Source organism: Sminthopsis crassicaudata, chromosome 1 (genome assembly GCF_048593235.1).
Source record: "Sminthopsis crassicaudata isolate SCR6 chromosome 1, ASM4859323v1, whole genome shotgun sequence".
NCBI lineage: Eukaryota > Metazoa > Chordata > Mammalia > Dasyuromorphia > Dasyuridae > Sminthopsis > Sminthopsis crassicaudata.
The window spans coordinates 246,843,076-246,869,568 of record NC_133617.1 but is presented as its reverse complement, the minus strand read 5'-3'; the positions used below and the strand labels follow the sequence as shown (position 1 = coordinate 246,869,568).

At 35.3% G+C, this 26,493-nt stretch overlaps 1 protein-coding gene across 4 annotated transcripts in view; it reads left to right on the top strand.

The window, feature by feature from the left end:
* Positions 1–874: 874 nt before the first annotated feature.
* TRAPPC8 (trafficking protein particle complex subunit 8) overlaps positions 875–26,493 on the top strand; it is a 129,026-nt gene continuing 103,407 nt past the window's right edge. For 2 of the 4 annotated variants that reach the window (XM_074277225.1, XM_074277218.1), the window contains exons 1-2: positions 889–1,351; positions 21,655–21,849. In XM_074277225.1, the coding sequence (XP_074133326.1) occupies positions 1,195–1,351; positions 21,655–21,849 (352 nt within the window). In that variant the 5' untranslated portion in view covers positions 889–1,194. Of the gene's footprint in view, positions 1,352–2,519; positions 2,647–21,654; positions 21,850–26,493 lie in introns of those variants that run through there. The other 2 variants (XM_074277233.1, XM_074277236.1) reach the window with 2 other exon arrangements.

Here is a 26,493-nt window from a genome sequence, read left to right as displayed (position 1 = left end):
ACTACTTGAATCTCAATTAGGCATTTATGATTTCTATTTTGAATAAATGTGAGAAGTGACTGATTTTCATACACTGAAAGCTCTTTGGAGACCAGAGATCCAGGTTGTATCCTGCATATTAATAATTTTCAAAATACTTACTAAATGAGCTAATTAGTGAGACCATCTAAGTAAATCCCTAGCACAGTCTTAAATGGAATAGGGGGTAAGTACATAATAGACCTTAAATCTTCTCCAACTGTTGAAAAAATTGAGACTTTACGGCTCGAGAATTCCCTAAATTCCCACTCTGTTCCAGTTCACACCTGTATTTTATCCAAACATCCTAAATTCTTGCTCTCCCGTGGTCAAATGGAAGTTGCTCTAATCCTTCCTAAGAAAGCCCCAAAGCCAGATCGAATCTGTACAGCTTGGATCAATTTCAAGTAAAGTGGGTCACACTCTTTGCAAGTGACAAGAGTGTAAAGCACTGGGCCGCCACGGCAAACGAAGTCGGGAAAGAAAGCAAACAGTTGCAAAACAGCTGCAGAGGAAGAATTCAATTCCCGGCCGCTCTCACGCTTAGTGCGTTTGCGTCATTAGACAGCTGGGCCCCTAGGGAGAGCGCGCTGCTCCTCCCCCAAAGCTCCGCCCACACTTAGTCACCATCCGCGCTCACGCTCTCGGAGTCCACCTGGGCCAAGCTTTCTAACTCCGAAATTGACAGCCTTACCACTAAGCGCATGCTCACACCGCTTTCTTCCCCCTCTTCCCCTCCCCACTTCACAACAGCCCCGCCCGTTCGGCTCTAATTCTATCCCGTCTCCACTCAGCTTCCGGCTCTCTTCCCAGTCCACCCCTCCCACTTCTCTTTTCCTCAGTCTTTGACCCAGTCACGTGAGGGACGAGCGCGGGGGTTGCCGGGACTGGTACTGCCGGTCGATCAGGTTCGGCCTCAACATGGAGGCTCTGGTCGGGTGGTGACCGAGGGGCCGGGGGGAGGAAGAGTGAGCGGCGATTCTCCGGGTCCCGCTTGCCTCCTTGGGGATGTAAGGGACGGCGGCGCCGACGCGGGGGTCGCGACAGTCTAGGCGGCGGCAGCGGTCGGGGCGGCTCCTTCCTCTCCGGGCTCGGGTGAGCGGCCCCGCCCGGCTGGGCCGGGCGGAGGCAGTCGCGGGGGTCGCTGTCAGCCGCAGCGGCGGCGGCGCGGCCGCAATGGCCCAATGTGTGCAGTCGGTGCAGGAGCTGATCCCAGACTCGTTCGTGCCATGCGTGGCCGCTCTGTGTAGCGAAGAGGCCGAGCGGCTCACCCGTCGCAACCACCTCAGCTTCGCCGAGCTCCTCAAGCCTTTCTCCCGCCTTACCTCCGAGGGTACGTGTCCGAGGCGGCCGAGTGCGGGTCGGGGAGCCGGGGAGCGGCGAGGAGGGAATGTTTACGTCCCGAGGCCCATGCCCCTTGGGTCAGGCAGGTGTGGAGCTGTTCCGGCTCTTTGGATTGCCCTGACTACCTCAGCATCCTCACCTGTACTCTCGACCGGTCCGCGTCGCGGCGAAGTGAAATGTCAACTCTCCGGCCGTAGGAAAAGCGTGAGCTTAGGAGAAGAGCTTGTGGGTTGTCATCGCTCCCCATTGTGGGTGGCCTGCTGTGCGGGCGCGGAGGAAGGCTGGAAAGCCACCATAGTACCTGCAGGCGAAGAGGAAGTTGCCAGGCGAATTTGGGGGCGGGATAGGAATTGGTGTAAGAGGATGAATTATGAGGCTGTCTTATGTCTCTGTGGTAGTCACTTAGAGGGTCTCGATGAGGAAAGTGTTTGTCTTCTAGAGATTGCTATTTAAGCAAACTTAGATGAGGTCCCGTCCTTTTGTTATTTCTCCTTTAAGTGTACTGTTCTGCTTCTGTTTTGCATTCTTTATCTTTTAAACTTTCACCTGGCTAGTATCAGAATTCCATCATGAGTGATGAATTCTACCAAAAGCCCTTCTTGTCAGACTGAATTGCTTTCTCGTAATGAATAAGCAATCAGTTATTGGGTTGTTAGCTCTTAAATTGGGTTGTTAGCAATTCTTAAACTTTTTTGGTCCTCCTACCTCGAACTTAAATTATTGTGGACCCTTCCTCCCCAAGAGCTTTTGTTTATATGAATTCTGTTGATATTTGTTACTTTCGAAATTAGGCCTAGTATTATTATGAAAATCATTTTGACCTTGTGACCCTTCTGAAAGGGCCTGGGGAGGAATTGCACTTTGAGAACAGTTGTATTAAAACAGCCATTGAGTGATGTTGATAATGGATTGACTGATTGGGAAATGTAGAACTATAGAATTGTGTATGGGATCTACAGAGTATCTAGTTCATCCTTTTCTCCCTCAGGCAGGTAAAAAACTTCACTAAACTATTCTGAAAAGTTAGTCATCTTGTTGGAAGAGTACTAAGAAGAATTCCCTTTCTGATATAGTCTGACACTTGGTTGTCCAACCTAGCTAGATAACCAGCTGTCTCTTCTTTTACTGAAGAGACTGCATCTCTTCTCCAGTTTTAGGTACTTTATTGGGAGGAGCAAAAGAACTGAATTTCAAGATTATAGTTACAAAAAATCCTAAAGGATAGAAGTTACAGATCACAACTCCAGGTATAATGTAACCAGCATCCTGCAACAGACCAACAAGGTACATGTGAAATCTTATTACAGTGAATAGTATTATACACATTTTGTAAACAACACTATTGCTCTTGGCTCTGAAGAGTGGCCAAATGTTAGCTGTGCCCTTTGATTTGGTTACCAGAAATTCAACACAACAACTATCTGGTAACAACATGCATGCTGCAGATGCATGTATTACTCTATGGTAAAATGTGTTAGAATGATATACTAAAAAGGGGAGAAAAGGAGGAGAGCTGAGTTGTAGTTGGTCTCTTGGAAACATTACTGTTCTGCCACTTAAAAGCAACAATCCTTCAACTCTTCACTTTCCCTACTTTAAATTTGCCTGTCTCCTCTTTTCTTAAATTGTTTTAGAGGGAAAAATCCCAAAGTAACCCATCAAATATTGATCATTTTAACACATAAGATCTAGGAAGGGGAAGTGGAAACATTTGGTAAATGTGTGACTTTTCCCACTTCTAGATTTAAGCTGTTTCATTACAGAACAGTTGAACTTTTTATATACTTGCCTTTTGGGGGTGGGGTGAAGAGTCCAGAACTCTGATTTAATTGGCATAAATTCCACCTGATCCTGAGCTCTGGATGGAGATTGGCCACTCTTGCAATTTATAATCTTGGAATATTGTCTGGGGGGCTACTCAGAGATTAAGTGATTTGCCCATTTTCTCCAAGCCAGTACAGTTTTAAGGTGGGACTTATACACTGTCTCCCTGATTTAAAGGCTGGTTCTTTATTTGCTATTCCATGTTACCTTTCAGTTTATGAAATCGAAGTCTGTAACAGTCCCAATTCAGGAAAATTTCATGTCAGAATCCTATAACATTTTCAGTGTACTTTTTATATCAAAATCTCAATACATATTAAGTTTTTAAAGTAAAATCTGTCCATCCATCTATTCACCCTTCCATTCTTTCTTCCTCTATTCCTTGTTGAATTTTTATTTAGCACTTTGTCTCAGGTACAGTGGATGCAAAGGCAAAAAGAGTCCTCTCTAGGAATTTAGATTCTATTAGGGGATAAAACAGGTATACCACTAATATGATTTATTTAAGTGTCTGCTAGGCACCACTCTTGAGATATAAACTAAAAATGAAACTCTTTTGGTCTTCAAGTTTATATGTCTTTGAGGAAGACAAAATAATGTATTTATATACTTTTTTAAAGGTTGCAGATGACCTTATATATTTTCTCATTTGATCATCACAACAATTCTGTGAGATAAATGCTATTATCCTCCTTTCTAAGAAGAGGAAAGTAGAGCTGTATTAAATACTAAGTTAGGTTAAGTACTTGCTAGTTTCACACAGGATAACAGGTATCTAAGGCAGAACTGATCTTCCTAATTCTGTCAAGTACTGTTCTCCAAATCACCCAGCTGTTATAGTGTGTTTATTATAGAAGTAACTGGGAACCACTAGAATTTATTGAGTAAGGGAACAACATAATTAAATCTGTGCTTTAGAAAAATCACTAGAAACATTAAGATTTGACAACTGACTGGATATTGGAGGTGAGGGAGAATGAAGAGTTGAGACTAAATCTCCATTTGGGAGCTTAAGTGATTACAATGATGATGGTACCGTAACAGAAGTGGGAAAATTTAGAAGAGGGATAGGTTTGAAGGGAAAGATAAATGACATGATGAGACCAAGAAGAACATAGGATATTCATTTCAAAGTATCCAACAAAGAACTGGTATGTGAGAGTGGATTTAGGAGAGACTTTAAGACTGGATATGGATATTCTTCCCCTTCTCATCTCCTCCATTTGTGTACATGTTGATAATTCCATCCTTGGAAGCTTTTGAGAGCATTGAGAAGCTCATGATTCAACCTTGGTATGTACATACAATTAATTGGTAAGACAGATGTTGATCTGCCTCAAACTTGACAATTAGTTGTTCTTCAAACTTTTTCTTCCATCTCTGCTTCCCAATACCTGTTGTCCTAAATATGCTTCACCTTTAAGCGTCTGAATCCTTCTCACCCAGAAAGCCAATTATGAACTCCTCCTCTCTTCCAATAGCCAGAGCTCTTTTCCCTCATTGGAACTTACTGCTCCCAACCCACCCCTCTTGTAAATTTCATTATTTCCCATCCTTCTAACTACTTAAATTTGCAGTCTTAAAATTATCCTTCATTCCTTTCTGTCCCTCATCTCATTTAGACTATTTGAAGAAGATTAATGTAAGAAAGGCACAGAGGCAGATTGTTGAGGGCCTTAAATGTCAGGCTGTATTCTTTTGTTATGCTGAAAAATAAGTTTTTTCTCTCTCTCTCCCTCTTCCTCCTTTTCTCCTATCCTTTCTTTTCTCACACACAATTTTTTGCTTTGCAAATTATATTTCTAATGTGATTTTCCCTGGAAAGTTATTTGGCAGAACTAGTGGAGTTTATTATAATGAAATTTTAAACTTCTAATTCTGTTTTTGTGATGAGATTCTGTTTGCTTTTCCGTCACATTTTCCTATTTTCTCTTTTTTCCCAGTATAGTCACTTTTTTTTTTTTTAACAATACTTTCTCTGCATTCTTTAAATGTCCTATTGTATCTTTATCCTTTTACCTCACAGTAAATGACTTAGCCTTCTGTTTCACTAAGAATATTGAAGCCATTTAATAGGAACTCTTCATCATCCAAAAGTTTTTAGCGTAATAATTCCTTTTTGCTGAAGGTGAAGTATCATCATTTTTTCATAAGACTAATCTTACTGAGTACCTTGTTCTGATTCTTCTCATTGACTTTAGAACTTTGAACCAGCAATCAATTCTTCTTTGTCAGACAGCTTCAATTTCAATTTTTTCTTTGCCAATGGATTTTTTTTTTCTCTCCCAACCAATATGTTTAGATCTTCCCAAACCTAAAAAAAAAAGGCAGGAAAAAAAATCTTTTTCTCGAATCATCTACATTAATTTAACTACTGCTTTTCTCTTCTCACAATCATGTTCTTTGAAAAAATTGCTTTTATGTAGTGCTCTTTACTTATTTAATAATTTATATTCTATTCATTGCAGTTGATCTTTTATTTTCCCACTTGATTGAAAAGACTCAGTGTTGCCTGCCTCCTTCTTTCCTTCTTCCCTCTCACCTCCCTTTCCTTTTTTTTTTTTCTTTTTATTTTTACCTTTCATTTCTCAAGCCCTTGTCCTTGCAGTTGCAGTCTGCAAGGCTGGCCTCACCATCACTGAAACTGTCCTTCCTCAGGTTATTAGTTATTCTTTAATTGACATATCTGATGTCTTTTTTTTCAATCTTTATATTTCTTGAACTCTGCAGCATTTGCCACTGTTAACCTTTTCTTTCTAGATTTTTCTGTCTAATCATCCTTGGAGTCTTTATACTGTTTTCTCTTGGTTCTTCTATTTGTCTTGTTTCTTCTCAGGCACTGTTGCTGGATCATCATTTCTGCCCCACTCCCTATTTTTAGATATATCCCTAAAGCATATTCCCTGAGCCTTATACCAGGGCTCAGTTCTTTTTCTTTCTTTATACACACTTTCTTTGTGATCTCATCAGCTCCCATGTATTCAGCCAGCACTTTCTGCCAGTATGTATTCTGTGTATTCAGCTCTACTTTCTCTTCAGAACTCTACTTTTGCATCCTTACCTGCCTATTGGATATCTCCAAGTAACAATTCAAAAGGCAACTGACAATCAATGCCAGAAACAACTCATCTTCCCCCCAAAAATCAAAAACACACCCTCTTCTCAATTATTTCAACTTAGCCATCATTTGTGTGCAGATGACTCTCAATCTAATGGTCCAGCCCTAACCTCTTCCTTTCTTTCAGTCACCCAGATTAGAAACCTGTATGATTTTTAAACTCATACCTTATCATATCCAGTCCAAATTCTGTCCTTTCTACCTTCATTTCTAACTTGGTGCTATCTTTCATATACACTCCCTTCCCAATTCTTAAAAAGACCCTGCTACCACCCCAGTGTAGGCTTTTATCACCTCATATCTAAAACTGTTTAAAGCAGACTATGTCACTCCCTATTTAACAAACTCCAGTGACTCCTATTCCCTCCACAATCAAATAGAAAATTCTTTGTTTAGTGTTAAAAGCCTTTTTAAGATTTGACCTCTACCATACCCTTCCAGTTTATTAAAAAAAAAAAAAAAAAAAAAAAAAAAGCTTATACCTTACTGCCTTCTATGGATTCTATGATTCAGTAACATTGACCTTCTTGCTATTCTGTATACAGCATACTCATATCCCTACTCTGAACATTTTCACTGTCTTATCTCTCATGCTTAGAGAGCTCTTACCTCCTCATTTCTTATCTCCTTGCTTCCCTGGCTTCCTTCCAAGACTCAGTTCAAGTTCTGCTTTCTGCAAAATCCTTTCCTAGTCTTCCTTAATTTAAGTGCCTTCTCTCTGAGATCATCTCTAATTCATCTTCTTTCTACTTTGTTTTTATATGACTCTTCATATGTTTTCTCTCCCATTAGACTGTGGGTTTTCTCTCATTAGTGTGGATTATTCTTTGCCTTTATCTCTCTTTAGCATGGTGACTGGCAGATATTAGGTGCTTGATAAATGTTAGATGACTTACTGTCTTTCTAATTTTCTATTTCTCTTTTTGGCACCACTGTACTGCCACTTACTCATGTTTGTAACCTTGGAGTGAGTCATCCTTGACTTTTCCTTTTTTCTCTAGACCATATGTAATCAGTTGCCCATTCTTGTTGATTCTTTTTCCACAATATCTCTTGTATTCATTCCCTTTTCTCCATTTACATAGACATTATCCTGGTTCAAGCCCTCTTTACTTCTTGAATCACTTAGTCTCCTAATTGGAGCTCCCTGCCTCCCATTTTTCACTTTTCCAGTATAACCTTCACTTAGCTCAAAAATATGTGTACTCAAAGCACATATTTGACTATGCCACTCTCCTGTTCAAGATCTTATCATTAAGATCTGAATCAGAATTGTATGTATTTTAAAGCCCTTCACAATTTAACTCTAGGCTACCTATATATTGTTTGCCTTTGTTCACTCTATATTCAAGTCAAACTGTCCTCTCTGTGATATTCTTTGTACACAAAATTCTATTACTTCTACCTGTACCTTCACATAAGGTAATCACTTCATCTTTGCCTTATAGAATTCCTAGCTTCCTTCAAAGTTCAACCTCTATATGTGAACAAACACATACATATTCATGCAAACAGCACTGTGCAGACAAGCTATTGACAATATGGATAGGAAATGATGAATAGAGGGTTTTTTTTTTTTTTAAGTTGGAATTTGAAGAAAAGGAGGGGGCAAAGATAAGGAGAGAACATTCCAAGCATTGGGGTGATAGCCACTAAAATGCTTGGAGTCAGGAGATTGAAGTGTTTTGATAGGAATATCAGCAAGACCAGTATCCCTGTGTTGGAGAGTTCATGATAAGGTATAACATAAAAAAGGACTGGAAAGGAGGGGTCAGGTTATGAAGAGCTTTTAACCCTAAACAGAATTTTATATCTGATCTTGGAGATAATTCTGGGAGTCACTGAAACTTATTGAATGTGGGGAGGGAGGGGATGACATGATTGGATTTACACTTTAAGAAGGTCTTTGGCAGCAGAATGGAGGATAGACTGAAGTGGAGAAAGACCTGAAAGCAGGGAGACCAATTAGCAGATTATTCCAGTAAAGATGTGAGGTGAAGACCTGAACCAGGGTAGGAGATGAAGGTTTTTTTGGGTGCCATGTTTCAAAGGTAGCATCAACAGGCCTTGGCAACAGATTGTGTATTTTGGTAACTGGGAGGTGATAATAGACTTGACAGTAATAAGGAAGTTAAGAAGAGGGGAAGGGTTTTGGGGAAAAGATAATGGGTTCACTTTTGGTCACATTAAGTTTAAGATGTCTATGGGGCATTTAGTATAAGGGGCTTAAATAGGAGAAGAGAGTCAGGAATTTAGAGAAGAGTAGCTAGATAAAGTAGTCTTTAAGAATCATCAATAGAGAGATAACTAAAACAATCCATGTGAACAGATGAGATCATCAAATAAAATAGTATATTGAGAGGAAAGAGCCCAGGACAGATCCCTGGGGATACCAACTATTAGCTGGAATGACTTAGAGTAAGATCTTGCAAAGGAGATTGAGAAGGGACAGTCTTAATTGTTAGGTTTTTTTTTTTTTTTTTTTTTTTTTTTAATAAAGAAAGTTTTTCCTTTCTACAAATCTAATTTTCTTATTGCAGCTTTTACCCATTGCTTCTAGTTCTTTCTGGGGCTAGACAGGACAAGTCCTATCCATCTTTAACATATCACTCCTTTAAATATTTGACATCACTATCATATGCCTCCTTTTCCAGGATAAACATTTTAGTTCATTCAACTGATCCTATGTGATCTGAAGGCTCATTATCCTGATTGCCCTCTCTCTATTGTGCTATTAATATTATTCCTGAAATGTGGATACAGTACTTTATAGTTTGACCAAGACTAAAGTGCCCTTTAAGAAAGTAAATGCTCAATGTTTTGCTTTCCTGACATTGTATTTGAGATATTTTTATTTTAGTTTTGTTGTAGCCTTTTTGCTTTGTTTCCAGAAAACTGAAATCTGACTTTTCTTCCCTTTTTCCAGTTGTCTTTTTTTTTTTTTAATACAGTGTTTATAGAATATCAATGAAATTTTGATGATTCTTCATTAGTCTTAGAATTAGAAAAACTGAGTTTGACTTCTTGTATCGGCATTTAGTTACTGTCATCTTGGAAAACATTTTAAATAATCTGAGTCTCAGTTCCTAAGCAGTAAAATGAGGACATTTAATCACTAAAGAATATATATATAACTCATGGTGCTGTGAGGAAAGCACTTAGTAAATCTTTATTATTTTTATTTACAAAATTAACAAAATATTCATGTAGAGAATGATAATAAGCACTGCAAACAAAATAGCCTACTAAAAGTTTTAAAAGCTTTATTTCACTGGTAACTTGAAAAGAAGAATGACATAGTATGAAGAGAACCAGTTTTGAACAATGAAGATTTGGGATTTAGGTCCTGCCTCTGACATAACGATCATATGACTTTGGGCAAGTAATTTGACTTCTTAGTGCTCTAGGCAAGTTTTTAAGACAATAACTCTTAGAGAAATTATCCCCCCTAAGTTGGTAAAGGGAGTTTCCTATATTAATGAAATTAAAAGTTCAGTCCCTATCTCTAAGTTGGAAAAAGTAGATAATTTAAAGGGCATGCTGCTGGAAATAGCAATGATATGACTACTTAATGTTTGAAGTGGATGATATAACTACAACTTAAAAATCAAATTGGAAGGGACCTTCTGCATCATTTAAAACTAAGCATTCCCAAACTTGACATTTTCCCCCTCCTATCCTATACATGTACCCTTTCCCTAAAATCTTTTTCTGTTGAAGATAATGACTTGTCAGTCATCCAAAATTAAAACTCTGGAGTCTTTTTTTTACTTCTTTTTCTGTCAACATATATTGCCAAGGCAAACTGTACTGTTTGAACAGTCTGCAAGTAACGAGAGTGGGAATTTGAACTGTCAATTGGCTCTAAGTTTAGCCATCTTTCTGCCATATAGAATTGTTCTATATGCTTTTCTCTCATCCCTCTAATTCGCCGTAAGCAAAATTTCATCCATATCTTAATATGATTAAGAAATGCAACAAACTTACAATACATTCCTCTTTCTTACATTTAAAGCCCTCCAGAATCAAGCTTCAGCCTACCTTTTTATCCTTGATTTACTAGTATTTTAAATAATTGCATATTCTCTGACCTTCAACCAACTTTGTATATGCTCTCCTTAATGCCTGGATGGACTCTTTTTCTTCTAACTTTCCATTATGCCTTTTGAAATCTCTTACTTTTAGGATCTAGTTGAGGTACCAGACCTGTCATGAACACTTCCTAAGATTAATTTTGCTCATGGTTTTCATACACTTTGTACTACTTCTATGTGTTTATCATAGGATCATAAATGTAGCGCTGGAAGGGACCTTAGAATACTCCTAGTTGAATTTCTCATTTTACAAAGGTGGTTAAGTAATTTGTTCAAGAGTATACGAGTGATAAAATATCAGAGATGGTATTTAAATCCATGTCTTTTGATTCCAGAGTCAGTGCTTTTCCCATTATAGAACAATGCCATAACAAGGTGTTTTTTTTTTTTTTTTTAATTTATGTTTTTTCTTTACTTCTCCCCCCCCCCATTTTAGATTCACTTTCATGAACATTTATTAAGCACATGCTATGTTACAAGAGTCTCTGCTAGGGATACAAAAATGAAAAAGTTCCATCTCTCAAGGAATGAACCTTTGGAATTGCATATTTTAAAAAGAGAGCATAATTTAAGCTTTTGGGATAAGAATTCACTATTTGATTAAAAAAATTGTTGGGAAAACTGGAAAGCAGTATGGTAGATGATAGGTATAGACCTATATATATCATATATCATTTAAAAAGCTAAGGTCAAAATGGAAGTATGACCTAGCTATTAAAGGAGATAACACAAGTAAATTAGAAGAACATGGAACATATTACCTATCAGATTTATTGATAGAAGAATTTATAAGTAAACAAGAGATAGAGAACATTGTGAGCTAGAAAATAATTTTGATTATATTAAATTTAAAAAGATTTTATACAAATAAAACCAATATAATCAAGATTAGAAAAGCAGAAAGCTGGGGAACATTTTTTCATAAACAGTTTCTTGGATATAGGTTTCATCTTGTATCTATAAAGAACTTTGTCAAATTTATAAGATTATGAGTTATTCCTCAATTGATAAATGGTCAAAGGATATGAACCAGCAATTTTTTGATGAAGAAAACAAAGTTATATATAGTCATATAAAAAATGTTCTAAATCATTATTGATTAGAGAAATGTAAATTATGACAACTTTGAGATATCATCTCATACCTATCATATTGACTAAAATGAGAGGGAGTGATAATGTTGGAGGGGATGTGGAAAAATTGGGACACTGTTGATGGAACCGTAAACTGAACCAGCTATTTCGGAGAGCAATATATATATAGAATTATATGTATATGTATTTGTCCTTTGGCCCAGCCATATATAGCTGTTTACATCTGTTTTCCAAAGGGGACCAGGGAAAAAGAAAAAGAACTCATATATTCTAAAATATTTATAGAAGGCTCTCTTTGTAATGGCAAAGAACTGGAAATTGAAGGATGCCTGTCAGTTGGAGAATGGCTAAACAAATTATGGTATATGATTGTGATGGAATACAAATACGCTGCAAGAAATGAAGAGCAGATTGGTTTTAGAAAAAACATGGAAATACTTGCATGAAGTAATAAAAAATGAAATGAGCAGAACGAAGATCGTTGTATATAGTAATAGCAACATGATTTGAAGAATAACTGTGTCCTACTTAGGACTTAGGAAGGAAGATGCTATCCAGCTCCAGAGAAAGAATAGACATATGCATAACATACTTTTACATACATACATATCTGTGTCAAATGGTGGCCTTTTTCTAGGATGGGGTGGTATGGGAGAGAACTTAAAATATAACTTATAACAAAAAATAAAATTTAATTTAAAAAAGTTGAATTGGCTTGTCTACAGTCACACCACTAGAAGGTATTGGAATGAGTACTTGAAAAGAAATCTGAAGACATATCAAAAATCGTTTTTAAAAAGACTTGAGCTATGTACAAGCAGGTTAGACAAAATATCCTGAAAACATCTTCCTTACTCTGAGAAGTAACTTTTTAAAAAGTAGCCTAAAATATAACAAGTTAACTCATCTTCTGAGTTCTGTAATGGGAGGAAGACATGTTTGAAATTATTGAGATTCTGCTCTTGGTTCTGAATTATGCTATTAAATATGTTATTTAGATTTCACGTACTAAGATAAAGAAGAAACTGAAGGATAGTTATGGTAAAAGCACTGGATTGATTCTGGAGAATGTGGTAAATTAGTGAAGGATAAAATCTTAGAGACCAGAGCTCTCCTGCTTATCCAACTTTTTTACTTATAAAAAGAGATCTCTTCTTGTGAGGAATGAAGCTCCTGGACTTCTTCATGTTGTGTCTAATGTTTGTATAATAAAATTACTACTCATTAGCTTGTGAAGTTGGGAGACAGGTAGAATAAAAATATAATGAAAAAGAAATTATGAGAAATCTATTGACTAGCTTTAATTCCTGCTGTAAAGACAATGTAGAACAAATTTTACCAAGTTTCTAGAGTTCATCTTTAGAATTTACAAGTGGATGAGGATGCTTTTACGACATTTTGGTTCAGAAGGAAAGTCTATAGTAATGTATGGGTGAAGATTTTTTATTTTTATTAGAAAAATTTGATTAATTTATAAGAATAGATCTGGAGATAGATCCAGGTCTCATTAAGATCATGCACCACATATACTTAGTGATTGAGAGAGACTTTGTTTACCTTATGACTAAGGGTTTAGTGATGAGAGGTAGGAAAAAAAAAAAACTGTCCAGTGACAATTTTTATTTCAGAAAATTGCTGTACTGAACTATCCTTGGGGAGCCTGTTTGGCTCAGAAGAGCTACCTCCTGAGAGAGTTACATAGTACTTGAATAACATTGAGATTAATTCCCCAAACTTTGATCAAACCATTTGCAGGTTTTTGTTCAATTTTTTGTGTTTGTGTACTCATGCTGTTTTATGATTTTAAAAAACAAAAGCAAAATAGTCTCAGGATAATTTCCCCCTGCTTCAGTCAAACATCTACTTGTATTAGACCTTTACTACTTCCCCTTATTAATCCCTTAATATGTGACTCAGAACTTTAGGGACAAAAGAGATCTTGGAGTGAACTAAGACTCTCATTTTATAGATGATGAAACTGAGTCCCCAAATTGTTAACTTCTGCCTAAGATAATATAGCTACTAAATTCTGGGATTATATGAGTCTTATGCTTTATAACTCCCTTCTTCTTTTTATAATTTCCTTCTGCTAGGCATACTGGATTTGGAATGAAAGAATGTGCGTTCATTCTGTGATCTGGTGAAAGTCACTCTGCCTTTCTGGATCTTAGTCTGCATTGTTATTCTCATGTTGCCTAGGAAGCAAGGCATAGTGGAGAGAGCACTGGACTTGGAGCAAGAGGATTAGAGTTTGAAACCCCTCAGATTTTTAATGCTAGGGCATGAAAGTGATCAAGTCATTTTAAATGTTTTTTAACTTCAGTTTTCTGATGCAGGGAAGAGAGGGAGATATGGCATTCCATTGCAGTGACTTCTGTTTTGTACTGATTTCCTCCCCTGACTTCATGTCAATTCTTTTCCTGCCTACAGAGTAATGAGAGAATTATCATTCTCTTCCATCTATATATCTCTTGGCTCAGCCTAAGTTGTTTTGCCTGACTAGGATAGAAATGTCATTCTCTTGTGCTTTTTCCATTGATCACCTTGTCTGGAGGAGGTGAGAAATGCTGTTCCATCAGCTTCTCTATTGGTCCTGTCCTTGAGCTGCCTAATGCCCTGAGAGGATGCCACTCTGAGACCAGTTCCCTAATAGTGCTGATAACGTACCTGAACTAATTCCTAAATGATTAATAGATACTTCAAGTATTATACCACATTTATCCCAGTGATTCTGGACACAAACATACACAGACACTCCCTCTCCTCTCTCTTTCAAACCACATTTCTTTACCCCCCACTGCTTCATCCTTTATTCCCATCCTTATCAATCCAGTCCCACTTTGCAATGTTCTCAGCCATTTCCTATTTTGATGCTACTCACCCCTTCTACTTTGCTCTTTGGAATTCTTACTTTATAGGTAACAAACCTACTTTCCATCTTCAGTCTTAACTTTTCCATTCCTTCCATCTTTTGGCTTCCACTGACATTTGGTGCTTTCCTGATAACACAACCACCCTTTGCAATATGGGTTGCTTTTACTCTTTCTCCTTGACCCACTGGTCTGGGTGGGGGTCTTGGGTACTCTTTACTCAACACTTTCAAACTCTTTCTACCATGATTACTCAGTAACCTCTTATTCTTTAAAGTCTGTTCTTTCCGTATCTATTACCTTTTAAAATTCTGATGGTTCTTCCCCCCCTCTCCCCCTTATTGAGTTCAGTGCCTGGCTTACAGTCTTTCTCTTTCCTCTAACTCCTGTGCTCAAAGTAAGTCTTTTTCTCTTCTCCAACTCCTACCATCATAATGAGTCTTTGATATACATATTGATTACATTCCCATGATTTATTCCTTCACCTCAGATTTAGCAGATGATCTTACAGATTATCACTGAGCTGATCATTGATTTTATCACCTGCAAATGACCCACTTCTGTATTTATGAGCTTTACAATTTCATTATCTTATCATAATATGTTGTGCTGTGTCACCTTTGCAGCTACAAATTTGTTTGTCCTTTGTGACCTCCAATTCTTCAACCTCTCAGTTCTTTTTATACTTTAATCACTCCATTAGCTATACCCTTCTCTGTTTCTTGTATTGACCTTTTGGTCAACCAGTTCAATTCTACATCATCCTCTTCTCTCAAGTCCTTTGTCCCTTTCCCCAACATTGATTTTGTTCTGCCTTTTCCTCTGCTTTCAGCCTTGGATTACTGCTGTCATCTGCTTCTTTTGCTCCTATTCTTATACTGCTGAATCAAATTAGAGAAAATTATGAAAATATTCATTGGGTCCACTATAAATTTGTTAATGATCTCAATTGGATATGAAGGTAAAATCCCTATTGGACTCACAGCCGTTTTTCAGCTGTTTTCATCCTACCTCAAACTTCCCATTCCTCTTCCCTGCTCCATCTTTTTTGTTCTGAGAACCTTGTCTCTTATTTCACTGTAAGAATTGAGGCCATTCATTGAGATGTACCTTTTTTCCTCCCACCTCATCTGACATCTCTAAAATGTTCTCTGCCATTATTTTCTTCACTCCTGTTTCACTTGAAAAGGTGGCTCTTCTCTCTCCCAGGAAAAACTCCTTAGCACACAAGTGAATTTATTTCATCATTTATTTCATCTAGCTGCCTTTTAGCATATTGCCCCCCTTATTGTCCCCACTCTTTTTACTAATAATATTAAATCTCTCCCTAACTACAAGCCTACTTCCCTACTGCTTGTCAACATCCTCCATATTCAAAAAACCTTTATTTGATCCATTTATTACCACTAACCATAAACCTATATGTTTTTGTTTGTCATTTTCAGTCATGTCTGATTCTTAGTGACCTATTTCAGTTCTTTGTGACTCCTTTTGGAGTTTTTTGGGCAAAGATACTGGAACGGTGTGCTATTTATTTCTCTAATCCATTTTATGTGAGAAACTAAAACAAATGATTAAATAGTTATGTGACTTGCTTAGGGTCATACAACTAGTCTCTGAAACTGGAATTGAACTGAGAGCTTCCCTAACTGCAGGCCCAATAATCTATCCACTTTACCACCTAGCTGCCTTTATAAATCTGTGTCTTTGTGACTAAATTCATTGATAAGGCTGTAATAGGTGCTTCTTCCTTCTCTTTCAGGAACACTTATAGTTTGGCTTCCAAACTTTTTAGCTGAACCTATTCTCTCAATAGTGACCTTTTAATTGCCAAATCCTAAATAGCAAAGAGGGTTTTTTTTTTTTTTTAAATTCTCAGCTTTCTTGATATTATTGTCAATTAATTCCATCTCCTGACCTTTTTAGTCTTTTTTGCTGGAGCTTAATCTTAATCCAGGTTATGCCAGCTGCAGTGGGGGGTCCTCAAGAATCTGTCCTGGCTCCTTTTCTTTTGATTTCACTTGGTGATCTCATCAGCTCTCATGAATTTACTTATGATCTCTTTGCAGGTGGTGATTTGCAAATCTACTTATCCATCTTTAACCTTGATTTGCATCCTCCTCTCTATTAGACATGTTGACCTAGATGCCCCATACATATCTCAAACTTAACTCATTATCTTTCTCCCTTAACTTTTCTTTTACTGTTGATATGACTACCATCCTCCCAGCACCCAGGCTCACAACATAGTTGCCATCCTCGGCTCCTCATATCCAATCTGTTGCCAAGGCCTGTTGATTTTATCTCAGATATTCTTTCTTCACTCTTGATATGCCACTCTTTCATGCAGTCCACTGCCTGGTGGTTGGTTAGTCTGCCTCAAGCCTTTCCTCCTTTCAGTCCATCCTTCACCCAATTGTCAAATTGATTTTTCTAAAGTGCATGACCAACCATGATTTTTTCTTCTTCTTTTAACAAATTTCTGTGGTTCTCTTTAGCCTTCAGAATAGAAATATATATAAGTGTGTGTGTGTGTGTGTGTGTGTGTGTGTGTGTGTGTGTGTGTGTGTGTACTTTTTGAATTTCAAAGCTCTTTGTTATTTGACCCCTCCTGACTTTCTAGTCTTCTTATATATATACCCTTCATTGCATACTGTAAATCTGTCTCCCAACTGGGGATTTTCATCATGTCTGGAATTCTCTCTGCTTCTGACTTTTCTAACTTCCATCCAAGTAGACACTCAACCTTCTATAAGAACCTTTTCTGATCCCTCTTAATGCTAATGCTTCCCTCTCTGTTGCTTCTCTCTAATTTATCTGTTAACTAGCTTATTTATATTTATTTACTTGTTTTCTCTCTCATTAAATTGTAAATCCCTCCAGAACCGGAAATGTCTTTTGTTTTTCTTTGTATTCCCAGTGCATGGCATATAGTAGCTGCTTGTTTAAATGTTGCCTGAAAATCAAGATAACTTCTAGCTTAAAAGAATATTTTAAGGATCAAATGATAATATATATTAATATATACCTATATCTATACATATATATATATATATATATACACACATATATATATATATATATATATATACCTATAATATAATATATGTAAGTATAATTTTTTTTAAAATTAAATGAGGGGTTTGGTTAGATGATCTTTAGGGTCCTTTCTAGCTCTAAATCTATTGTCCTGTGACTTGTTATAATTTGTTTTAACAGTTGTTTATTACCTCAACTTCATCTTTGATTACTTCATGTATTTTATAGATTTGTCTTTTTATTTAGACAAGACTTGTTCAGAGATCCTTCTTCATGGTACAGTGAAAAGAACATGGGATTTGAAGTCAAGGGACATGAGTTTGAGTATTAGTTTTATTACTTAATACCTGTGTGATTGTGTTTCTTTCTTCATCTGTAGAAATAAGATGATTTTTAAAGTTCCTTCTAGCACCAAGTTTTTTTTTTTAATTTCATAATTATAAATTTTTTTGACAGTATAAATGCATGAGTAATTTTTTTTATAACATTATCCCTTGTATTCATTTTTCCAAATTTTCCCCTTCCTCCCTCTACTCCCTCCCTTAGATGACAGATAATCCCATACATATTACATGTGTTACAGTATAACCTAGATACAATATGTGTAGCACAAAGTTCTAATGTAATTGAAGTTCACCCACTATTTTCAATTAGTATAGGATAGAAATTAGCGAATTAAAACTAAGGAAGTGGCTTTGACATTTATTGATTACATAACCAATTTTTTTTTTTTCCCCCTGAGGCTGGGGTTAAGTGATTTGCCCAGGGTCACACAGCTAGGAAGTGTTAAGTGTCTGAGACTAGATTTGAACTCTGGTCCTCCTGAATTCAAGGCTGGTGCTCTATCCACTGCGCCACCTAGCTGCCCCTACATAACTTTTTGTAAGTCAATCTGTCCAATCTTCAAATCTTCTTGTGAAAGTGGTGTAATTCCTGTCTCACAGTGTTCCTGGCAGTAGAGTGCTTTGTAAACTATGATGTTCTACATAAATGTTAATTATTATTGTTAGATTATTTGAGAAGGAAGAGAAGTAAGAACTTTAGGAGTCAGAAAAGGCTTTGTGAAGATGAGACTTGAAGGAGGAATATTGTTTTTAGAAATACAGAAGAGTTGAGATAATGGAGGATTTGCAAATGGGAAGCATCCTTTTGTCCTTTTGCCTTCACATTCTCCTATCTAAAGTCTGTTTCTTTAAACTTTTCTATTGGTATTGACTTTACTTTTAGTAATCCAGCTTTATAACCATATATTCATCCTAAGGCAGGCATTGTGTCATGGGACCAGGGTTCTAGTCCTACCTGCAAAGTACTAGTTGTGTGATCTCATACGAGTTACCTTATTTCTTATTACTTGGGCAACATTCTAAAATTGTACATTAAGACCAGTTATGGATTTGTGTTGTTGGAGAGAATTTCCTCATCAAGAGTTTCTTTATGCTAGTAAAATTAAAGGTCCATTAAACATCACACACTAGGAAATAATTTTTGCCTCTTTGGTATCCTTTACTCCTATCTTAAATCCAACTATTTGCCAAGCTATGTAGATTTTACCTGGTATAAATAACTCCCATTTCTCACATTTATTACCATGACCCCATATTTCATCTAGACTATTGTGACAGAACAACTTGATGTACAGGTTCTGAATTTTGTTTCAGGGGACTTAGATTCTGGCTCTACCTCTTTCTGACCTCAGACTTCTGGGGCTCATCTGAAAATGATGTCATTGATGAGATGAACTTGACATTATGCCCATTGGTGTATACTCTTCCAGCCAGATTCTATTAACTAGCTGTTCTCTGAATTTGATATTCCATTTTCTACCTTTTTTGTTATTTGTACAACATGTCTGTTCCTTTTGCCACTGAAGTATACCCTCATTTTTGCATTTCATAATCCTTGACTTGCTTCAAAAACTTATTTCATATGTAACTCTGTTGTCTCTGAAGTTTTTCCTGATCTTTAACTTTCTAAATCTACTGCCTTAAAAAAAAACACTTTGTATTTATTTGCCTCTATATTAATGTCCCTGATAGAATATCAGTTCTTTGAAGTTAAAATTTTTTAAATTTTTGTCTATCTCTTCATGACTACTCCAGTATTCTGTGCATTGTAGATAGATGGTATATAAAATTTCTTGATTTGATTCTTTGGATGAATGCATTTAGGAAGAGTAGATTATTAGCCTTGGAAAAATACCCTTACATTAGCATTTAGTACCTTTAGTTTTCTGAAATTGGGAATAATTAATAGTGCTTTGTTTTTCTTAATTGCTCTAGTACATAACTAAAAAGTTTTTTTCTCAGGATTTTTTCTCAAAATCTTAGACTTTGAAAATAAATCATAGCTCATAGGTGAATAATTTGTTCTGCTTGCCATACCTTTTTCTTAATTAGGTTGTTACATTCTGGATATCTATTTTAGAAAATCATATGATCGTCTAAAATATCATATGCAGCATTCAGAAATCCAATTTTTAGCTTTTTTTTTTTAACTTCTAGAAGTTATTAACAAAAAACAAGTCAAATGATGGCAAATGTAAATACCACTCTTAGTCAAAGAGTCTTTACAAACTTATTCTTTTGGAGAATGTTTAAGGTACAGTCTGAGTAGGATTCTGTATTGTCTAATTTAAAATGACTTACCATTTTAACAATTCTTTGCTTTGGTTTTCCTGTTTTTTTAAAGTTTTTTAAAATTAATTATTCAGTTAAGCATTAATAATATGATGGATAAGCATATCACATGGTAATGTAACATTCTGTCTAAGAAATATTTAAATGCTTTCTAGTTGTCCGGGCGTGTGTCAGATCCTGCATGGAAAGAGAGCCTTTACAAAAAATGAGAGTCCCTATCCTCCATCACCTTATTTCTACTGGTGGGTGGAAATGGGGGAAAGAAACACATGTATATGTATATAAATGCAAAATATGAGAAGTAATTTTGAGGAGAAAAATGCCAACATCTTGAATAATGAGTAAAGGTGAGACTTATGTCCAATCTTGAAGGAAAACTGGGGAATTCCAAGATTTGGAGTTAAGGAGGGTCCTGTGGGACAGCCTTTGCAAAGACATGAAGATAGAAGATGGAGTGATTGCTCTACTGGGAAAAGCAACTAGGCCAACTTAGCTAGAACATGGGATTGTGAAATTCATTTGGAATTATAGGTTGCAGTGAAATTGAAAGGGCTTTAAATAACTAGGCCCTATGTTTTAGGATGGATTTTATCTACTAATAGGTACTTGGATTTGTTTATAGTATTAAGACAAAGCATATAACTAGGGAAATTTTTTTTTTTTTTTTTTTTTTACTATGCATATGTGATATAGGGGTTCTATATTTCTTTTCAGTGGGTGGAGGGAGATAAAAAATAAACACTTAATATCTTTTTAAAAAATCCTAAAAATAAAATTATTATGAAACATACGGTTGTATGATCACTAGTGATCACTAATGATCACTAGATTAACAAATGTCAGAAATGTGAAATAACATTTTTATAGTGTACTGTTGGTATATTAAAATAGCAAGACTAAGTGTTTCAGCTGAAAATTTTTAAGAGGATCTGGAAAATTTATTTCCCAGGAAATATAGTGGATTTGCAAATCCTGCCACTAGCAATGAAACCTAGGATTTATCTACCAAGTGGATTATGATGTTTTAGTGAAATGAGTTCTCACATCCAGTTCCCTAGCTAATATACAGGTTTGTTCTGACACACTTCTATAATCCCATCTACCAGGGAAGGTTGAGGCTGCTGTATCTTTTGAGCTCAGGAAGATTCAAGTTGGGGAGATTCAAGTTGACTATCTAGCCTTACTGTTCAGCATCAATGGATTAGAGTTGGTCTCACTAGGTTGCTGAAGAGGGCCACACTGGCCTTGTTCTGAAACAGGGTTTTGCTGATCATTAGTGTGGGATGGAGCTGAGTGAATCCTGCACTTTCAGCCTGGGACCAAGAGGGAAGCCAAGCCTTTAAAAAACAAAATAATAAACAAGACTTCTTTTTTTTTTTTTCCCCTTTTGACAGTGAGAGTCAAAATATAAAATATTTGAATTGCTCCAGTTTTTAGCAGGGTACCTTTTAGTCTAACAAAAGTTCAGAATTTTAAGAGGATCCTATTTGGAAGTTTTACATTTTAGGTTATGAGCATTTTATATCATGAAAGATAGTTTTAAATCTAATTTTAAATAAAAATATTGGGCTTTACACAGCATGTTAAAAGCAATTTTTATTTTTTTTTCTTATATAGTTCATATGAGAGACCCTAATAATCAGCTTCACATAATTAAAAACTTGAAAATATCAGTAAGCAACATTGTCACCCAGCCTCCTCTTCCTGGAGCCATTCGGAAGCATTTGAGTGATGTAGTGTCCCTCAGCCAGCCTGCAGAAGGATTAGTAGCTAATGTGATTACAGCTGGAGATTATGATCTCAACATTAGTGGTAAGTAACAAGATTTATTATGTTATTTAAAAAAAAAACACACAAAACAATCTTAAACAAATTCCTTTAAAGATATTTAATGGTTGAAAATTCATTGTTAATTATTGTTATTAAAGACATCAATTAGTGTTTGGAAAAGTATTTTCTTTCAGTACTAACCTTAAATATATTGATATATATTTTAGAACTGACATCCAGATACTTAGATCCAGGAGTTTTCTTATAAGAGGTAGTATTAAATTAGCAGCCATACTGAATGTTGGGAAGATGATGGAAGAATAGAGCAGAAGAGCTGATTCCGTTCAAAACTTTGACAATAATTTGCATATGATGTTTGACAACTGACTATTGCTTAGAGCTTCATATTTATTAACTATATAATGCATTTCATTGTTATCTTTAAAATAGGGAAGGTTGGATTAGAATACCTAAAGCCCCTTTCAAACTCTGTGTTCAGTGAAATAATAGGTAGTAGTTGTATAAGGTTTGCAAAGCACTTCACATAATATCATTTACTTTCAACTATCTTGTCAGGATTATTACTTTGCTGTTATTATCTCCATTTTATAGTTAAGGAAACAATAAAAAAGATTAAGAGAAAAATAGGATCTGAAGCAAGATTCAATTTAGATCTTCCTAATTCAAATTCAGCACTGTATTCAGTCACTAAACTTGATGCCTTCTTCCTCCCTCATCCCCCCACATTCTGTGTGTGTGTGTGTGTGTGTGTGTGTACCAAGAATATACTAAACTTTTAGAGTCACATATAAGGGAACAGTGAACTAGTTCCTTAAAGGGTGAAGACAAAAATTTTGATTTGAATACAATTCTGGGGATAGGGTTGGGTACAACATGTTTTGAGTCAAAAATGTCCTGAATGGGGGCAGCTAGGTGGCGCAATGGAGAAAACACCAGCCCTGAATCAGGAGGAGGATTCAAATCTGGCCTCAGAATACTTAATACTTCCTGGCTGTCTGACCTTGTGTAACCCCAAATGCCTCAGTTAAAAAAATGAATAATAATAATTAGATTGATACAGATAACATAAAATAATCCTAAAAACATTCTATCAGTTAATCATAATTTAATATACATATATTTTTGTGTGTAAATTGTAATTTTATTTCATTTTCAAATTAGATGTGTATTATTGAGTAGGGAAGAAATGTTATAAAATATAAAAGCAAGGATATGGTAAGAACTCTTTAAAATATTTGAATGTAAATTTGATTGATTAAAGAATAAAAATTAAAAATTGATAAATGAAGTTAATGGTTCCTATGAGTAAAACAAATAGAATCTGTTAATTTTAAAACATAAAAAGACTTAAATTGCCCATAATATTGGATAAATTTAAGATGGAAAATATACCATGTGATTTCAACAACTTAATGGAAGCATCTTTTTATATTACTATATTTTGTAGTCTAATCTTTGTAGCATGAGCATTATAAGCCAAATTTTTTTTTTTTTTGAGGCTGGGGTTAAGTGACTTGCCCAGGGTCACACAGCTAGGAAGTGTTAAATGTCTGAGACCAGACTTGAACTCGGGTCCTCCTGAATACAAGGCTGGTGCTCTATCCACTGCGCCACCTAGCTGCCCCTAAGCCAAATTATTTTAATCACAATTAAAGCAATGAATTTAGGGATTTCCTGTAACTACATAAGCTTAGCTATCTTCAATGTGGTGAAATATAGGAAAATTTGTCTCAGCAAAGACCAATATAAAAGTAAGGTGGTATTGCTGTAATTTATTTTTCCTTATATTTGCTTTATAGGTGAAGAAAACATCTTGAAAGTAGAAAGTAGAATAAAATTGAACTTAAATTTTAATTGTTCAATCTTTTATTTTGTCTAGAATGGTATTTTTAAAAAAATAGATTTAAATTATGATTACCTGATAGAATGTTTTTTAGAACTATTTTATGTTATTTATTTATGTTATCTGTATCAATCTAATTATTATTATTATTATTAATTTTTTTAAACTGAGGCATTTGGCGTTAAGTGACTTGCCCAGGGTCACATAGGTCAACACAGAAAATGTTAAGTGTCTAAGGCCTTTGAACTCAGGTGCTCCTAACTTCAGTGTTGGTGCCATCTAGCTGCCTCTAATTATTTTTGAAAATATTTAAAAGATATTATTAAATCTCTTACATTAAATATGAGATAATTGAAGTTTGTAGGGGCTAAATAATAGTGAAAGCTGTCTCAAAAATGTCAATAAAGTTTTAAGCTACAAAAATTTATAACTACTAAAACATTTGGGACATACTGTATTTGTGCTTTAGATTTATAATTTTTTTCCAAAGTTCCTTTATGTTGTTATTTGCCAATATTAGTATACATAGTTGCATGCCCATGATTAAAAATACAGCTTTTTAGTATTGTTAAATTTAAAGTTTAATTAGAAATCTTTCAGACTTTGGAATCTTTTAAAATGTGCATTTCCATAATATTTAGTATATAAATATAATATTAAAGTGACTGGAATATAATTGTTAAGTTTATCATCTAAAAGATTTTTAAATGGTAATAAGCTAGTTTATGGATTGCATTCCATATTTTATATCCTTTTTAAAAAATTGTACATTGGTTGATAAACATTTAAATACGTACTATGTGACAGACATTGTTTGAAATTTATTTTAATTACAATGGACTTGTTTAAATTGATAAATTTTAATTTTAAGTTATTGCCAATATAGCTTACATTTTCAGTTAGATATGTTTTTGTGCATCTGATTTTTCATTTATTTTTTGCAATGAAAAATAACTTCAAAAAAGTTAGATATAATTTATTAACCTATGCTTGTTTTGACCTTTCCCTGAGGAAGATATATTTTTCATTTTCCTTAAAAGATTAGGAATATTGTGATATGTACAGGGTGAGGGAGTAAAATTGGGATTTTGTGGCTACCATAATCAGAGTGATAATCATGGTGAGTTTAGGGAAATTGGCTGGAAGACAGGCAGTTATAGGCCATATTCTACTTCCCACTGGAAATGCCCATTTATTTTGGAAGGAGATTCAGACTATTTCTACATCCTTGCTGCAAACCTTTATGAGATATAGGAAGGAGTCATTTGATGTTGGCTAAAGATTTCTTTGGGTACTTAGCAAAATCTTCAAGATGTAGACAATTGGATTATTGGAGAATTCTGGGCTAGAATATTGGATTCAGCATTATGATAGCATTTCATTGTGATTTAAAGGGTTGTAGTTTTTAGAATGATATTAAAGTAAAATTTATTTAGGATTGAACACTTTAAAACTTTTTTTTAAAGACTTTTTATTTTCAAAACATATGCATGGATAATTTTTCAACATTGACCTTTGCATAGCCTTGTGTTTCAGATTTTCCCCTTCTTCCCCTCCCCTAAGTGGCAAGCAATCCAATATATATTATACATTGAATACTTTTTTAAAAGGAAAAATTTTCATATTAAGGAGTCTTCTCTTCAATGTATCAAGCATGTGTGTGTTCCAGTTTGTTCCAGCTATATGATTATGCAGGGTTTTAAAAGTGGTTAATTTTAATAGAGATGAATTACAATAAAAGCTTTTGATTTGTGTTCTGATTTATAGAAAGGTGAAGCTGAAATGAGAGAGACAAAGCAAGTATGAAAATTAGCAAAATTGTATAATGGTTAGTATTATGTAAAGGCTTTTAATTATGGAGATGAAAGAACATGAGGCTATCTTATCTTTGTATACTTTAGAAGTTTCACATTGGGATTACTTTTTTTGGCTATATCAAATTATATTTCTTAGCCATGGAGTACAGATATGTTTAACCAACAGACCTTTAATAATTTCAGTACTACTTGACTCTTAAGTGTCTGCTGAGTGAGGTTTGGGGAGCAGTAAAATGACTGCTGGGTGCTTTTGTTTGTGGAGAAATACTCTCGGCAAAAAATGATAGATTATTCCAATATTGCCATTATGGAGAGAACAAGGACAGTCTTTGAAAGCAAGGACTTTTCATTAAAGTCTGAAGGAATTGTTGCTTTGGAATTGAAGAATATCAGAGAATTGAAAAATAAATTACTTGGACTGAATTTTGATAGATCAGATAAGTTACTTTAATGATTTTTCTGATCTGAAGGACACTTAAATATTGTGACGGGTATAAGCAAATATCTGATTTTGATGTTAGGTTTTGTCTGTGGATGTTTAAAGAATTAAAAGTTTCATTTTTTTCATAAAGTTTTTTCTTTTTAAAATTTCAGCCTGCCAAGTTAAGAAGGCCTAAAACTTTTTGTTTTAGAGAAAGAAGAATATAGAAGAGAAGAATATAGAAAGAGAAGAAGATATATAGGAAAATAGTGTGGTCTTTTTTAAAATAGCGGTTTAAACCAGACAATAATTTTCATGCTATTGGTGAAATACAATTACAGCCAGTTCTATTATAAATAATTCTTTGTTAACAAAGCTATTCATTCTTTTGAATGAATGAACTGGTTGATAACCTATAGAAGCTGTGTGCTGTTGAGCTAATTATAGCAAATAATCCACTATTATGTTTTTTGCTCTCATCCTTGACCTTGTCAGGACTTTTCACTAATGAAATAATTTGATGTGGTGCTGTTCATATACAGTAAGGGAAAGGAGTTAGCTTTAGCTGACTGCTTTATACTGAA